At 54.2% G+C, this 16,908-nt stretch overlaps 2 protein-coding genes across 2 annotated transcripts in view; both read right to left on the bottom strand.

The window, feature by feature from the left end:
• Positions 1-5,879: 5,879 nt before the first annotated feature.
• LOC115636129 (14 kDa phosphohistidine phosphatase-like) lies at positions 5,880-10,256 on the bottom strand. Its single transcript, XM_030535857.1, has 3 exons — positions 10,072-10,256; positions 8,734-8,858; positions 5,880-6,390 (listed from the first exon to the last, which is right to left on the bottom strand). Exons 1-3 carry the CDS (start codon positions 10,220-10,222, stop codon positions 6,298-6,300), a joined length of 369 nt encoding a protein of 122 aa, XP_030391717.1. The 5' UTR covers positions 10,223-10,256; the 3' UTR covers positions 5,880-6,297.
• Positions 10,257-13,923: 3,667 nt separating this feature from the next.
• The window catches only part of AJM1 (apical junction component 1 homolog), a 34,036-nt gene continuing 31,051 nt past the window's right edge, over positions 13,924-16,908 (bottom strand). Inside the window, exon 4 of the transcript XR_003996808.1 lies at positions 13,924-15,190. The gene's annotated coding sequence lies outside the window, so the exon portion shown is untranslated. The remainder of the gene's footprint in view (positions 15,191-16,908) is intronic.

The following is a 16,908-nucleotide window of genomic DNA, read 5'->3' as shown; positions in this document are numbered from 1 at the left end:
GCCTTAAGTGGTGATCTCATGGAGTGTTATGGATTGCGTTAACTGGGAATGCACTTAGCTCTCAGCTGCCAATGTTTCTTATGTGGGAATTTTTGAAATGGCATGAGATGTATCAGCCCAGATTCTAACCAACGACGATTGGAAGGATGCTTTTGTCAGGCCTTTATCAATGCTTTAAAAGAGAAACTGCCAGGTTAAAACTCTTACTTTGAAAAGCAAAACAGGACCCCCACTGAGAGGATTCAAAGGGAAGGTTTAAAACCTAACCCCCATGTCACTTTTGACGCTGTTTGGTTACTCTGTATTCCACTCAGCTCCAGTGATGAATCGAGACAGTTTCATTTGATGTCTAGGTTTCCATGCACAAGCCCAGGGCTGCAGAGAATACAAGGGGGAGAGCTGAGTTCTCTTTTCAAATAGTTTCTATAGGAGTTTAAATCATTAGACCATTTGTGTTGTGAAAGGGTCATTTTTTTACACCACCTCACTAGGGGGTCAAATGTGACCTGATGGTACCTCTGGTGGGGAAATTTCTGGTGATGCTTAGTGGGGCTAAGGAGTTTGTCTTGCCTGAAATTCACTGCAGTGCAGAGGCGCCAATACAAAGTCTAGGCACAACTTACAGGGACAAGACTTAGGCCCCACTTAAGTTAGTCCCACTTTGGCCCTTTGGGTTGAAACAGGACTTACAGATTCCAAGGCCAGAAGGAACCATCATCTTGTCTGATCTCCTGTCCAGCAATGACCAGAGAACTGCCCCAAAGTAATTCCTGGGGAAGATCTTTTAGAAAAATCTCCAGTCTTGATTTCAATATTGTCAATGATGGGAAATCCACCACTTCGGTAAATTGCTCCAGTAATTAATTACTCTCCCCATTAAGAATTTCTGCCTTATTTCCAGTTTGAATTTGTCTAGTTTCAGCTTCCAGCCTTTGGCTCGTGTTAGACTGAAGAGCCCGTTATGAAATACTTGTTCCCCATATAACAAATTACAGACTGGGATCAAGTCACTTCTTAACCTTCTCTCTGTTAAGATAAATCGAGTGAGCTCTTTATAACTAGAAGGCAGGTTTTCTAATCTTTTAATCAATATTGTGCCTCTTCTCTGAATCCTCTCCAATTTATCAACATCCTTCTTGAATTGTGGACACCAGAACTGGACTCAGTGCCACAGCAGTCGCACCAGTGCCGAACACAGAGGTAAAATAACCTGTCTGCTCCGCCTCGAGGTTATGATCCCAGCCTAACATTCACTCTTTTGGCCTGTGTCACACTGGAAGCTCGAGTTCAGCTGATGCTTCACCACAACCACCAAATCTTTTTCAGAGTCCCTGCTTCCCAGGGCAGTGTCCCTCGTTCTATAACTATGGCTGCACTCTTTGTTCCTCAGTATCTACATTTACACTTAGCCATATTAAAATGCATATTGTTTGATTGTTCTCAGTTTACCAAGCAATTGAGATCACACTGAATCAGTGACCTGCTGGCTCTTCGTTATATACCACTCCCACAGTTGGTGTGTCATCTGCACACTTAATCGTGATGGTTTTATGTTTTCTTACGCGTCATTGATAAAAATGTTGAATAGTGTAGGTCCAGCAATAGATTCCCATAGGACCCCACTGGAAACACACCTGCTCAATGACAATTCCCCCTTTACAATTATATTTGGAAACCTACCAGTTAGCCAACTTTTCATCAATTTAATTCATTTTATATCTATCATTCTATTTTTTAATTAAAATGTTGTGCAGTACGTAACTCTTGTGCTTTGCCTCAGAACTCCCTGTAGTCAAAAAAACCCATAAATGTTCTTACTTCTTCCCCTTCAGTTTAGGCCACGTGCTCCTGTGTTCTGCAGGGAGATCACAGCCTCTGAATTCCAAGGTGACCTCTAAAACTCCTGCCAGGATATGTACTAACCTGCAATATCCAGGAATAATCTGTGCCCAAGGCAAGACAGAAGGAGTCTTGATGAAATGTTAAGCAGCAATTTCCTGCCTCTGAGCCTGTATAACAGGGCAGTACGTTCAGCACATCCAGTGCTCTACCTGACCATTCAAAATCAGTGCTGGTGCCCCCGTGGCTAATAATGACCTCATTTTACAGGGGAGGCTACCAGGGCCATTTGCAGTTCCCAGCTTTGCTTGGCCAGTTGCAGTTAGTTTGAAACTGTTGCGTCTGGCTTAGGAACAAGTACAGTTACAGGGGTTAGGGAGCTTCCCAAGCACTCAGGCCCAGTTCTACAAAGGGACTCAGGCCTTGCCATGCTGAGCATCACGCCACCAACTCTTGGGTGCCTAGAAAACTCACAGGCACACCGCGGCGATCTCCAAAGTCTGAGTTAAGCAGCCAGTGCAGGGAGGCAGGTGCCTTAAGTGGGATCCACAAAGCCAGCAAGCTAGGTACAGAGCATCCTAAACTAGCCAATGACAGGAGAGCAGCCTGAGTCCTCCTCCCGCTCCCCCACCCCTAGCTAGAAGCCTACGTCTGGGCCTATTGCTACTTAGTGATCAGCGCAAGTCAGGGGGCTTCTGAGCCACAGACATTTGTTGCAGGAATGAGACAGGGGCCGGCCTCACTCACACCACACAAATGGCCGTGGCAGAGGAGAGGATGCCATGTTGCAACGTCTAGCGCACTCAGCGGGGCTGTGGGAGACCCAGGTTCTTCCTGTAGGGAGAAAGGATTTGAAGAGGGACTGCTCAGGAGCATGCTCTCCTAGGCGCAGACTCCACGGGTGCTCCAGGGCTGGAGTACCCACATGGGGAAAAAATGGTGGGTGCTGAGCACCCACTGGCAGCTCCCCATCAGCTTCCTCCCAGGCCCCAGTACCTCCTGCCCACCAGCAGGCCCCATGGATCAGCACCTCCACCTGCCGCAATCAGCTGTTTCACGGCATGCAGGCAGGAGGCTCTGGGGAGAGGGGGGAAGAGCGGCGCACTTGAGGAGTGGGGCCTTGGGGGAAGGGGTGCAGTGGGGGGGGATGGCCTGCGGCAGAGCTGGGGGTTGAGCGCCCCCCAGCACTTTGGAAAGTCAGTGCATGCATGCTCTAACCACTGAGCAATGGAGGAGTGGCTCCCTGGTTTCACCTCTCCTTCCACTGTGGATAGATGATGAGTGACTCTGGAGCCGAGTGATGAGGGCATGCCCACAAAGCAGGAGACCCTCTGCCCAGTCCCCTGCTCCCGTCAATCCGCAGTAAGGCTAAGATTTTGTCCTGGATATTTTTAGTAAAAGTCACCGACAGGTCACCGGCAAAGCAGAAAAATTCACAGAATCCGTGACCTGTCGGTGACTTTTACTAAAAATATCCCTGACAAAATGGGGCTCTGTGGATCCCCACATTGCCTGAAGGGGGAGCAGCTGTGCAGGGCCTAGGAGGTTCCCCCGCCACCACCTGTGAGCTTGCCAGGGGCTTGGGGTTTGTCCCCCTCCACTGCCCAAGAGCTTGGGGGCTCCCCTGCTGAACCTGAGGGGTTCCCCCGCTGCCAGCAGCTGCGAGCTATAGGGCACCCCGCCACGGGCAGCAGCGTATCCCACAGCTCCCCACCACTGAAGTCACAGAGGTTGCTAGAAGTCACAGATTCCGTGACTTAATCATCAGTTATCCCCAGTAGAACAGCAGACTGACACAGCCACGTCAGACTAACCCCAGTGGTGCGAGCACTCTGCTGAGAGGTGGGAGACCCCCTACTCATACCCTCTGCCCCCATCAGGCAGACTGGGGAATTGAGCTGAGGTCTCCCACACCTCCACAGAGTGCTCAGACCTCTGGGCTAGAAATGATAAGGGCAGCAGCAGTTCCTCAATGAGATTTTGAACTGGATCCAAGCCATTAGGGGCCATCCTCTGAGCATGTCTTCAGGGTCAGGCTCCACCCATGCTTTGTGAATTGCTCTGGGATGTAGGTGGCAGGCGGGTGGGTGGACGCCTGGAGGGAAGCAGCAGGGCACAGGCCTAGAGGCAGTTTGGGTATGTGGGAACTCCAACCTTGAAACAACATAGGCACCGAGCAAGTTCAGATGTTTGTAGAGTGTAGTGGGGCTCATGTAGGGGCCAGCAGGACTAGTGGGCAGGCTACAGATGCAGCCCAGTCCCCAAAGCTCTGGGGTGGCCTTATCAGGCAATCTGGAGGCCAAGTTACAGTCTTGTCTTTTTTCAGGTTCTCCCAATCAGGCAAGGGGCAGAGGGTTAGGTAGGAGGATGTGACACTTTGTACCTCAGGGGAACACCAGCACTCCCATGTTCATCCTTGTAAAGTAATTGTGTGGTATCCAATGCAAAGTTTGTCTTGTTGGGTGTCTTCAGAAGGCTCATGATGCACCAAGCACTGTTATAGTCATTGTTACAGTAATGTTATAGATTATAATTTCATGTATATAGTTTGACACTGGAAATGTATCCTCATGGCTTAAAATAAGCCCAGACAAAAACTCTCCAAGAGCAGAGAGGCAGTTCACACCTCATGGCAGGTATGGGACAAACCCAGCCCAGTCTCACAGGAACAAAGGACACTGGCCTAGGCAGCAACAAAAGGATCTGTTAGACTCTGAATGAGACACCCCCCCTGGTTTGGTCAGTTTTGGACTGGGATGAGATAATGCTCACCTGACCCAGAAGGGGGGGGCAGGTAGCAAAGGCAAGAGGGAAGAAAGAACATGATAAAAGGGAGAGATGTTTGCCATTCTCTTCCTGTCTTCCACCTACATCTACAAACACCATTCCAAGCAACTGAAGCGCTGATCACAAGGAAGAGCCTGGCTGAAGAGCAACCAACCAGCCTATAGCAAGAAGCATCTAAGTTTATAAGGGCACTGAAAGTCTTAGATCAACTTAGAATGCGTTTCGCTTTTATTTCATTGACCAGATCTCACTTCTTGTGCTTTGACTTATAATCACTTAAAATCTCTCTCTATAGTTAATAAATGTTTGTTTATTCTACCTGAAGCAGTGTGTTTGGTTGGAAGCCTCAGAGACTCTCCCCGGGATATCAATTTCTTTGTTAAACTGACGAACGGATACAAGCCTGCAGCGTCCAGCAGGCATAACTGGCTCCTGCAAGACAGAGGTTCCTAGGGTTGTGTCTGGGACCAGAGATATTGGCTAGCATCATTCGGTTGCACAATCCAAGGAGCAGCTTACATGCTAGAGGCTGTGCATGGACAGCCCAGGAGTGGGGGGTTCTCACAGCGGAGCAGGGTAAGGCTGGCTCCCAGAGCCAAGGATTGGAGTGACCGAGCAGACCACCAGTCCAGATAACACCATAATGTCACAGCGGTTCGGCGAGCAGGGTGTATGTGCAGCTTGTAACTCCAAGTGAAGTTCACACTTTAAGCACTGATATTTGTGATTTTAAGTGAATCTTAAGTGTAGGGGCTAAGAACAGTCAGAAGGAGGTCACAGTTTTGTTATTTTCTGTTTGCTTATTTTGGGAAAGGGAAGTAGGAACAGGAAAACGACTGAAAGCAGCGAAGCAATTGCAAAGTTGGAGCTTTTTAGGCTGCAGAAAAGGTGAGGGAGCATCAGAGATTATTGCAACAGAAAGAACCGGAGATAAAAGAAAAAAAAGAGAGAAAGTGCATGAAAACACCAACTGGACCTGCTAGAAAAGCAGAACCAGAATCCCCCCAAACCCAATGACTCCCATCACTCCAAAAATCCACAAGTGGGAACACTTATGTCCTGCATACAGTGAGGATGATACTGCTGCATAGCTGACTCCCTTTGAAAGGCTGTGTATAATACGTGAAATCCCTGATAAGAGTTCCTACCCTGATTGCGAAATTAACTGGTAAAGCTTGAAATGTATTCAATGGAATGCCTATTGAAGATGCTTTAGACTATTGTAAATTGTAATTAGACTATTTAGACTATTGTAAATTTAAAGATACTGTTTAATTTTCACTGTAAACATTCAGGGAGAAGTCCTGGCTCCACTGAGATCAATGGCAACCCTCCAATTTCACTGGAGCCAGGATTTCCACAACAGGCTTTGCTGCCCCTTCGCCAGTTGCAGCTCAAGACTACAGCACTGAGACAATTCATGGATCCAAAGGGTGTGGAGGCTGGTGAATTCCCCATGCTCTAGGCTCGTCCCTCTCCTGTCAGAAGCTTCCCAGCAGAATGAACTCACATCATCCATGAAGCTTCAGACACAAGGAAACTCAGTGGAGCCCAGGCAGCTCCAGAGCACTGGCCAGTGCAGGTTCTGCTCCCACAAGCTCAGCCAACAACCTGGGCTTCTCAGTCCTAGGAAGAGGGAGCGATGTCTGCTGCTGTCGGAGTAGAGCCAGGTCAATAGCCTTCATCAGCCCAGGTGACCGCATAGTCTGGATACTTGTCTTTCAGGATCTTTGTGGACACAGAGTGTTTTGCTCGACCAAAGCCCTGGAAGAGGAAAAAGGCAGCGCTGTGAACTGCGAAGGGCAAAGGAAGCATCCTGGGGGACAAAGCCCTGAGCATTAAGAGAATCCGAGAGGATGATCTGGGTATGGAACAGGCCACCAGGCCACCAGCACTTTGCCTAAAACTCCCAAATGACCCCCATCTACACCTGGCAACAATCCACACTGAACGCACTGCAGCTCGGCACCAGGTGCCCGGAACTGGAGCATCAGGGCAGGGCAGTCCTGGCCCAACTTTGTCCCTGCTCCTAGAGATTAGGGTTGGGAAGACTCTGAAGAGTGGCAGCATCCTTGGGCCACACAAGGTACCTCTCTCTTACTGGGTTTATCTAGGGTAGGTCTGGGGATCTAGAGTGTTTCTAGCAGAGGCAGTGAAGGGAGAAAGTGCAGATAAGTTGCAGGAGGGAGATTAAACTATTTCCCAGAGTTGGGTGGGACCCATACAGCTCTCTCTGCTCCAAGAACGAACAGTGCCACATGGTCACTGTTAGCCCTTTGAACTGCTCCTTGGCAACATCTGCTGCTCTGTGCCTAGTGTGACGAGCAGCAGTCCAAGAATTTATTTCAATTCGGCTTCTTTCTTTGCCCATTTGGCTTGTGGCTGCTTCCATTTTGAGAGCAAAAGCACAAGCCTTAATTAGGTGGGTACAGTTAAAGGAACACAATCCCCCAGGAGGAACACAGTCACACCAGCATAGATGTGCTTGTACTGGGATAGCTATTCCACAGGGAAGGCGTATAAGCTATACAAGTATAAGGCACCTTTATACAAACATTTCTGCATTCATATCAGGGGGATTGTACTGCTTTAACTATACTAATGTAGTTAAAAGTAATAAAGGGTGTACAAGAATAACTAGATCAATAGAAAGTTACACCCCTAACTAACACAGTTATACTGGTACAAAAACTGTGTTTAACCCAGGTGTGAGGAGGCGCCCTGGCTCCCCGCTGCACCTGAGGGGGACAAGCCAGAGCAGGTGCCTCAGTGGGCGGAGTCAGCATGGCCTGTCCCCGCCCCCCGGATGTCAAGGGGCGGGACAGGAAGTATAAAAGCCCGGCCCCAGCCGTCAGTTGGCCGCCGGAGAGGGCAGATGCTGGTGCCTGGCCGGACCTGCCTCGCGCCCACTACCCGGAGGAGCGCTGCCCGGACCTGCCTCGCGCCCACTACCCGGAGGAGCGCTGCCCGGACCTGCCTCGCGCCCACTACCCGGAGGAGTGGCCTGAGCTTCCCCACGACCGGTACTTGGAGGAACCTATGGTCTGGGACCCATCAGACGACGCCGGCAAGAACCAGGTACCCAGAGAGGGGGAGGTTGGAAGTAGCCCGGGGATAGCCGACCCTGGTTTGGCTCTGGAAGAGCCCAAACCCATGTCAGTGTGTTGCAGCCAGGATCCCCACTGACCGCAGCGGGTCTTGACCGCTGCTAGGGCCCCGGGCTGGAACGCAGTGGAGTGGGAGGGCCTGAGTTCCCCCTGCCACCCGTAACTGGGTGGCAGACTCCCCCTCTTCCCGCCTATTGCCACTGCTCTGCCCTGATCCAGAGGGCCAGAGCTAATTAGACTTGTGTTTGGTGCCCCTGCTAGGGGCCTGAGCCTGGACTATTACTGCCCGGCCTGTCCAAGGGCCGGGGCTTATTGACTTTGAGAGCCCCGACCCCGGCTAGAGGGCTGGGGCTCTACCCTGTTTACAGACCCTGGACCCCGCTCAACACCTGCCGAGGGCTAAGCCTACCCGGACTGCGGCGCGCAAGGAAGCGCCCTGGCTCCCCGCCGCGCCTGAGGGGGACGAGCCCCGACACAACCGGCTTACACCAGGCATTAGACTACAGCAGGTTAACAGGCAGCAGGTTTAAAAAAAGCACATAAGGAAATACTACTTCACACAAGGCACAGAACCTGTGGAACTCCTTGCCACGGGCTATGTGTAGTGAAGTATACATGGCTCCCAAAAGGAGATCAGTTCATGGAGGATTGGTCCATCAATGGCTGTTGGCCATGATAGTCATGGAAACAACCCCACACTTTGGATGTTTTTTTGGTCTTACAGCCCCAGCCTTCAGGAAGGGCTGTTGTTACCAGCCTAACTAATAAGTCAATACCTTTAAAGCTTCACTACCTTATACCCATTAGACAGTGGTAAGATGCCAGCTTCCACGTCAAATCTGCATGGACTGTGAGTGGGTGGGTTCCAGGCTGGTGCTGTTGCTCAGATAACAAAGATACCGGCACAGGTGAAAAGAACCCCTCTCCACCCACTCCCTTCAAGGCTGGTTGCAAGTTTCTCAATCAAACCAAGAGCACCCTCCCATGGCTCCTTGCTTACCACAGAATATCCATAAACGTGGATCTTCTTCTCCTTGCTCTGGTGGGAGATCCTGCCCCCACCCAAGCACTCGCAGTCGTAGCCTTGCTTCTTGATTTCTGCCGCAGTCTTCTCATAAATATCAGCTAGGGTGGGAGACATTGTAGGATGAACATAAACAAAAGTCTATTAAAGTTCCTTCCCTGGGGATATTCTTGGTCTATATGGAATATATGGAACACAGAATTCACACATGTGCTACCTACCCCACACATACGATTGCAGGTTAAAGACATGCTTTAGCTTTACCCACAGTTAAAGGGATACAGGAATGGTAGGAACCACAATCTGACGGCTCACCACTATGGGTCCCATTTCACAGTTCTCATCTTCAGACCCAGTTACCCTGGATCAGATCTGAACAGACTGTTCCTAGGATTTACAATAGATGGAAAGAATCCCAGCCCACAGAACTCGTGATCAGCTTTCTGCTCAGTTATCAACAGCACCATTTGCAACTATTTGTATCAGCTGCACAGCGATGGGGGATCCCTCCATACAGCCTCCTGAAAGGCAGGTACCATTACAAGGCAAATTGTGATCAGTTTGGTGCACTCAGATCTAAGTGCGGCCCTTTGGGAACGCTGCCGGCAGCCTCAGCATTGAGCCACATCCCATGTGCACCTCAGCTATGTGGGGCCCTGAGGCGGACACTGTCCCCCACTTTGCTCATCCCTGGAGCTTCGCACGCACCACTGCCCACAGCCTGCCAGGAGCCAGTCACTCTCCCTACATTGCAAACAGGAACACAGAGGCAGGGGAGTGGAGGGAACGGGTCCCAGCTGAGGTTGAGGCGGAGCCAGGCGTGGAACCCAGGAGTCCTGGCTAACGGTGCCACCTGTCTGCGCTGTGCTGAGTGCCCACAAGCCCAGCCTGCCCTGGGGGCCCAGCACAGGGGCGGGCAACTGCCAAGTCACAGCCAGGAGAGCGGGCAGGCGGCAGCAGCTCACTCACAGCCCCGCCCCCCACGGCACGCGGCCCAGGTGACCCCGCCCCTCACCGTGGTACTCGGCCCAGGCGTGGCCCCGCCCCCAGCCCCAGCCCCGCCCTTCACCGTGTACACGACCCAGGCGTGGCCCCGCCCCCAGCCCCAGCCCCGCCCCTCACCGTGGTACTCGGCCCAGGCGTGGCCCCGCCCCCAGCCCCGCCCCTCACCGTGGTACTCGGCCCAGGTGTGGCCCCGCCCCCAGCCCCGCCCCTCACCGTGGAACTCGGCCCAGGTGTGGCCCCGCCCCCAGCCCCGCCCGTCACCGTGGAACTCGGCCCAGGCGTGGCCCCGCCCCCAGCCCCGCCCCTCACCGTGGAACTCGGCCCAGGCGTGGCCCCGCACGATGTCCCTGGCGGGCCCCTGGCCCCCCGCCGGCCGCACGCGGATCAGCACGTACTTGAAGACGCCGTCGGGGTCGATGTCCACGCTAGAGATACCGCCCAACTGCTCCTCCGCCGCCATCTTGCCGACCCCGGACCCAGCCAGCGACGCGTCCTGCCTCCGCCCAATGACGGCGAGGGGGCGGGGAATGCGCAGCGCCACGGCCAATCACGCGGCACAGCCTTGAAGCTCTCGCCCAATTAGAGCAAAAGGCTCTTCAAGGGGACGCGAACACTGTACTCCTTAAAGGAGAGGGCGGGCGCGTGGGATTTTGCCGACAGACACTGCCGGTTGCGGGGGCGATTGGAAGGGGCGGGACAGCGCGGGGGGCTCCAGGCCGGCCGGGCTCGGCGGCGCCAGAGGTCCCGGCGGGGCGGGCGCGGGGCCTGCTGGGCGCTACTGCTGCGGGCGCTGCAGGCCCGAGACACCGGGCGTTGGACGAACTCCCACAGCCCGGCGGAGACCCGGGGGCCCGGCCTGACCCCCGCCCGGCTCCCTGCCCCTCACTCATCCCACCTCTCACCCACCCCGCTCCCTTCCTCTCACCCACCCTGCTCCCCGCCAGAAACCCAGCCCCACCTGTCACCCAGCCCTGACAGACACCCACCCCACCCCGCTCCCTGACTTTCACCCAGTTCCACCTGTCACCCACCCCGCTCCCTGCCTCTCACCCAGTCCCACCTGTCACCCACCCCGCTCCCTGCCTCTCACCCAGTCCCACCTGTCACCCACCCCACTCCCTGCCTCTCACCCAGTTCCACCTGTCACCCACCCCGCTCCCTGCCTCTCACCCAGTCCCACCTGTCACCCACCCCGCTCCCTGCCTCTCACCCAGTCCCACCTGTCACCCACCCCACTCCCTGCCTCTCACCCAGTTCCACCTGTCACCCACCCCGCTCCCTGCCTCTCACCCAGTCCCACCTGTCACCCACCCCGCTCCCTGACTCTCACCCAGTCCCACCTGTCACCCACCCCGCTCCCTGACTCTCACCCAGTTCCACCTGCCACCCCCCGCTCCCTACATCTCACTCAGCCCTGCCAGACACCCAACCCACCCTGCTCCTGCCTCTCGCCAACCGCACCTCTCACCCACCCTGCTCCCCACCAGAAACCAGCCCCACCTGTCTCCCACCCCGCTCCCTGCCTCTCACCCACCCCACCTGTCTCCCACCCGGCTCCCTGTCTCTCGCTCAGCCCTGTCAGACACCCACCCCACGCTGCTCCCTGCCTCTCACCCCCCCCCACCTCTTGCCCACCCCGCTCCCTGCCTCTCACCCACCCTGCTCCCCACCAGAAACCCAGCCACACCTGTCCCCCAGCCCTGACAGACACCCACCCCAACTCGCTCCCTGCCTCTCACCCACCCCGCCTCTCACCCACCCCACCCGGCTCCCTGCCTGTCACCCAGCCCCACCTGTCACCCACCCCGCTCCCTGCCTCTCACCCACCCCACCTGTCTCCCACCCGGCTCCCTGCCTCTCACCCACCCCACCTGTCTCCCACCCGGCTCCCTGTCTCTCGCTCAGCCCTGTCAGACACCCACCCCACGCTGCTCCCTGCCTCTCACCCCCCCCCCACCTCTCGCCCACCCCGTTCCCTTCCTCTCACCCACCCTGCTCCCTGCCAGAAACCCAGCCCCACCTGTCACCCACTCGGTTCCCTGCCTCTCACTCAGCCCCACCTGTCACCCATCCCACTCCCTGCCTCTCACCCATCCTGCTCCCCGCCAGAAACCCAGCCCCACCTGTCACCCAGCCCTGACAGACACCCACCCCACCCTGCTCCCTGCCTCTCACCCACCCTACCTATCACCCACCCGGCTCCGTGCCTCTCACCCAGCGCCACCTGTCACCCACCCGGCTCCCTGCCTCTCACTCAGCCCCACCTGTCACCTGCCCCACTCCCTGCTTCTCACCCGCCCCACCTGTCACCCATCCCTCTTCCTGCCTGTCACCCACCCTGCTCCCTGCCAGAAAGCCAGCCCCACCTGTCACCCAGCCCTGCCAGAGACCCACCCCATCCTGCTCCCTGCCTGTCACCCACCCTGCTCCCTGCCTCTCACTCAGCGCTGCCAGACACCCACCCCACCCTGCTCCCTACCTCTCACTCAGCCCCACTTGTCACCCATCCCGCTCCCTGCCTGTCACCCGCCCCATCCTGCTCCCCGCCAGAACCCCCACTCCCTGCCTAACACCCATACTGCCCCACACCCTGCCTGTTACCCAGCCCACTCCCTGCCTTCCTCTCACCCAGCCCCACCTGTTCTCCACCCCATTCCCTGCCTGCCACCCAGCCCTGCCACCCAGCCCCATTCCCTGCCTGCCACCCAGCCCTGCCACACACTGGGCCCTGCCTGACACCCAGCCCCTCTCCCTGACATGCAGGACTGTTGCCGTGCCTGACACCCTGCCCTGCTGCTTGGGAAGTGCTGGTTGTGCTCTCTAGCAAGCCCAGTGGCTGCCTAGCCTAGGGAAAGGCTGGGGAGTGGCACCGGCAGAAGGAGCCCCATGTTCCCTGTCGATTACTCCCCTTAGAACTGAAATCTGGTTCTTCCCGTGTGCCAGTGTCGTGCTCCTTTATGTGTTTGCATTAATCACTTGGGCCTATAGAGCAAGTGCAGCGAGTGTAATGCAGCCTGCTTCTGTCTGGGGCCTCCTGCTGCTGTCGTTCAAAGAATTAACAATCCCAGGATGAGAACGAGGGAGCAGCGGGTGGGTGCATTATGCCAGGATTAGCTCTTATCATTTCTGTGCCGTGGTGGGGGTCTCGACACTGGCGCCCCTTGCTGCCTCCAGTTCACTCCTTGGGGCATAGAATGGTTTTAGGTCCTGGGGGCTGTGTTACTTTGGTCTAATTTTGGTAGTTGGCAGGGGCATGCACAAGAATTTCAATTTGACCCCTTTTGAGGGGGCATGGAAGCTCACTGTCTCCCTCCTCCCCTGGCCCAGGGAAGACTTTGATTTTCCCCCCTCCCCACCAGCTCCCAGCAGATCATCAATCTTCTCTCGCTCCACCAAGCCCCAACCCTGGCAGGAACTTCATCTTCCCTGCCTTCACGGCCCTGGGCAGGAGAAGTTCTGTGCCCCTCTCCCCCTCACGCCTTTGGTAGCTGGGTTTAGTGTGCAGGTGCTGCGAGTGTCTGTGGCCTGTGGTCTACAGGTGAAACTGGATGATCTGGTGGTCCCTCCTGGTCTGAAGCACTATGATAATATGGGAGGCCTGGGGCAGCCTGGCTGCTCCTTGTTCCCCAGAACAGAGGGTCTGCACCTCTGCTCATCTGGGTAGCACAAACTGATTCACTCACTGAGGATAAACATCCCTCTTCTGCAATGACCAATGCATGGTTTGTGCATTGCTTAAGCCTTCAGAATAGAACTGCTGATGATCCTCTGTACCTGGGCATTTTCTTGACAAGTGCATACTCTAGTCACTGGCAAATGGGTGAGGATGGTGCTGTAGTGTACTGGGGTTTGGAGTCTGCATGGGGGATGCTGCCCTCTTCTGGCTGGCTACCACTTCTGTCAGCTTTTGAAGTTGCCTCACACAAGTAGCAGAGGCTTAGATGTTTGGGGTGGATGGCTCAGGCTCTGATCCCCACTCCCCAGGCATGTGTCGCTTATGTCTGCAGCACGTCACTTTGTCACACTTACAAATGATCGCTCACCCATCACTCCTTCAGTGTCCCAGAGCTTCTAACAGTTCCTTTTCCTTGTATCTCATTCCAGTTAAGTGTTTTTTGGCTCCAGGTGGACTCTGTCTTCATTCCCCTGCCTGCCTCACAAGATCAGCACCTTCCTCACAAAACTATTGCTACCCAGTCAAGTCAGTAAAGGCAGACAACGACTGTACATTCAAGTTATACTTTATGGATATTCAAAGGAAATAGGTCTCTCATAATAAGTTTACCTCAGAAACTTTGCTGTGGGACACCAGCAGGAATGATACAACGAAATGTGAGAAAATACAGACCTAGTTCTGCTCTGCACAAGAGGAGATGTGATCTTAGTCTTCTATATGATGCATAATTTTTAAAAAGGAAATAAATAGAACATGCATTTATCAAAGAATTCTGTCCTGTTTAGGTAAAACCCTCCAGCGGGCCCAGCTGAGAAGATGCAGTTTCAGTCTTTTTATTTATTGTTTGTTAGATTAGGAGGCTGCAGCTATCAGGATCCACCATGACCTTGAAGCTGTGTAGTTGGAGGAGCTGTTTGGATCTCTGCCATGAAACATGGTTAAAGCCTGGACAGGATCCCAGACAGTGCAAAACCAGGACAAAGATGCTCCCAGTTTCCGCTGCTGCCACAAGAGGAGGAAGTCACAGCTCTGCAGGTGAAATGGGGGAGGGAACTTACGATGACTGGGATGGTGTGGATGAGAAAAGCCCACCTGGCCTTATGATGAAAGGCAGGAAGTCCCACTGACCACTGCACTGCTGGGGAGGAACTCAGCTTAGCTGGCTGAGAGAGGCAGGAGTCCCTCACTTTTGCTGCAACTATTCAGCTTTTACAGAAGATGACCTCGCATCTACTCAGGTAATGGGCACTATCTAGCTGGTGCAGTGGGGTGGTAGCTGCCCACAACAGTGCTGTTGTTGAGGGTGCTGCCTCCCAGCGGTGGCATGGACACCCCTGGCTGACCCAGCAGCCTGGTACAGGAACGGATGGTTTCCATTCCAGTGCTAGTTAATAACTTCAAGTGTTTTTTGACTTGATCCCTTGATGCTGGGCAGGCCCAAAATCAGTGCTCGTGGCTCTGGGGCATTCCCATTAGTGCATGGTCAGAAGTTCCCTGGCCAACAGGCGAAATCCTAGACTGATGCGCTCAGAGTGGAGAAGGGCGTGAACCAAAACCAGGGATCAGCATGCACAGCTGAATGTCTCTTTATAATGGGCACCACCTGAGCACCCTGCCACCTGGGGAGGTTTCCATTCGGCTCTGCACGTGGAACCTCCACCTTTGAATCGGGGCCTTGGGAGATAGGCTGTTTGGATCCAGGGATGTAGTTCTGGTCCATCTCTCTAGATGGCAGCAACACGCGGTGGTTCCCTGTGGTCAAGGACAGAACATTCCCGTCACCCTCCATAGCTCTCTGCTCCCCGTATTGTAAGGTCAGAGGCCTTTTCTCCAGCCACAGTAGGACAGTCACAGCCATGAGCGAAGAAGCAGAGAGTCACATCCTCACATTGTTTTGATGTAATTTAGAGGCAATGTAATATGGGGCTGTGAAGAATGTGCTTCTGTCCTAACAGTGCCACCACCACCAGATAAAGAAACAGAGCTCACAATGTTTAAAGAAAATGTTGACAGCATTCTGCCTGGCAAGGAGTCACTTCTCAACAGTTGTGTTGTGAAATCTCTACTTCTAGTGTTTTGTCTTTACGAAGCCCAATTCTCTATTGTTTATCTGTAGGGTCTCTGTCTGGTTCTTTGATCGTTTCTGTCTGTGGCGTAACTCATTCTGCATGATTTAAACCAGCACAGGTGCTGGGCTCTGACTGGGTAAAGAATGGTTTCGTAATGGGCTAGGATAGGTGAAAAATACTGTCTTGCAGCACGTCAGTTTGCAATGGCTGGTGACGGTAGAGCTAAGCAGGACTCAAGTTTCACTATATAAACTGGGGTCCAAAAGGAAGTTCGTTAGCACCTAATTCCAGGACACAACCCGAGATCAGAACTGCCAGACCTCAACACCTGCCAATCAGACTGTGCAGAAGCTGGAACCCCAAATGACCTGATCCTGCCTGGCCACCAGGAAAAGTTTGTTTGCCTTATTGGGAGTGGGGAGCAGTGCCTGCTTAGCAAGTGTGTTCTGTTTTGGTAGCTGTTAATCAATAGATAATATTACTGTGTAAGGCTCCTTCACTGGTAAAAGACCCTGCAGACCCGCAGAAGATTATGTCCTGAGCCCTAGGAACTGGGTAAGGGTAGGTGCCTTTTGCCAGTGGTGGCTCCAGGCACCAGTGCTCCAAGCACCTGCTTGGGGCAGCAAGTTGCAGGGGTGCCCTGCCGGTCCCTGCAAATGCGGCTGTCAGGCAGCCTTCGGCAGTGCACCTGTGGGAATTCCACTGGTCCCGTGGATTTGGCAGCAATTCGGCAGCGGGTAGCCAAATCCATGGGACCAGGGACCTCCCGCAGCCGCACCGCCGAATCCGCAAGACCGGGGACCTCCCACAGGCAAGCCGCCGAAGGCAGCCTGCCTGCCATGCTTGGGGCAGCAAAAAAGCTAGAGTTGCCCCTGCCTTTCGCCCAGATCATTGGGAACTGGGCAAGGGTGGGGGTGCCGTTCTTACATCTTGAGCCCACGGAAGTGCCTCAAGTGTGTGGGTAACAGAATTGTCCAGGGGGAAAGGTCAGTTCTCAAACTCCCTTCTCCATTTCACATGGCCAGTAACACATCAGCAAATGGGGCTTATACCCCCCCCGTCTACAACAACACCCCCCATTCACCTCCAGGGAGGCTCCAGGCACAGATCCAAGGCCACCTGTGGCTCCAAGATTCGGGGGTCAAACCTTAACAGCCCCAGCATGAACCCCAGGGAGTTGAAAGGGTCAGAGTCAAACTTGGCTGCAAAAGAAGGGCTGGTAAGAAACGAGCATTGATGAGATGGCAGAGGACTGGGCGGTCCCAGGAATGACAACAAAACAGACTGGTCTCTAAAGGCTGGCACACTTCCTTGGCAACCCAAACACAACAGCCCTCAGCTAGCACGGAAACTAGCTAGCACTGACCTGCGGGTTGCACGGCCTGTGCTGAAGGGAAGCAA

The sequence above is a fragment of the Gopherus evgoodei genome, chromosome 16 (genome assembly GCF_007399415.2).
Source record: "Gopherus evgoodei ecotype Sinaloan lineage chromosome 16, rGopEvg1_v1.p, whole genome shotgun sequence".
Taxonomy (NCBI): domain Eukaryota; kingdom Metazoa; phylum Chordata; order Testudines; family Testudinidae; genus Gopherus; species Gopherus evgoodei.
Note: the sequence above shows the minus strand (reverse complement) of the source record. Positions and strands in the feature narration are given on the sequence as shown.

What these genes read in the sequence shown, in the direction of transcription:
- LOC115636129 (XM_030535857.1), bottom strand. Translation starts at nt 10,222, where the DNA reads ATGGCGGCGGAGGAGCAGTTGGGCGGTATCTCTAGCGTGGACATCGAC. An exon ending in CGCCTGGGCCGAGTTCCACG is followed by an intron (nt 8,859 to 10,071) that starts GTGAGGGGCGGG and finishes CTCCCACCCTAG; the next exon opens with CTGATATTTATGAGAAGACT. An exon ending in ACGTTTATGGATATTCTGTG is followed by an intron (nt 6,391 to 8,733) that starts GTAAGCAAGGAG and finishes TTCCTCTTCCAG; the next exon opens with GGCTTTGGTCGAGCAAAACA.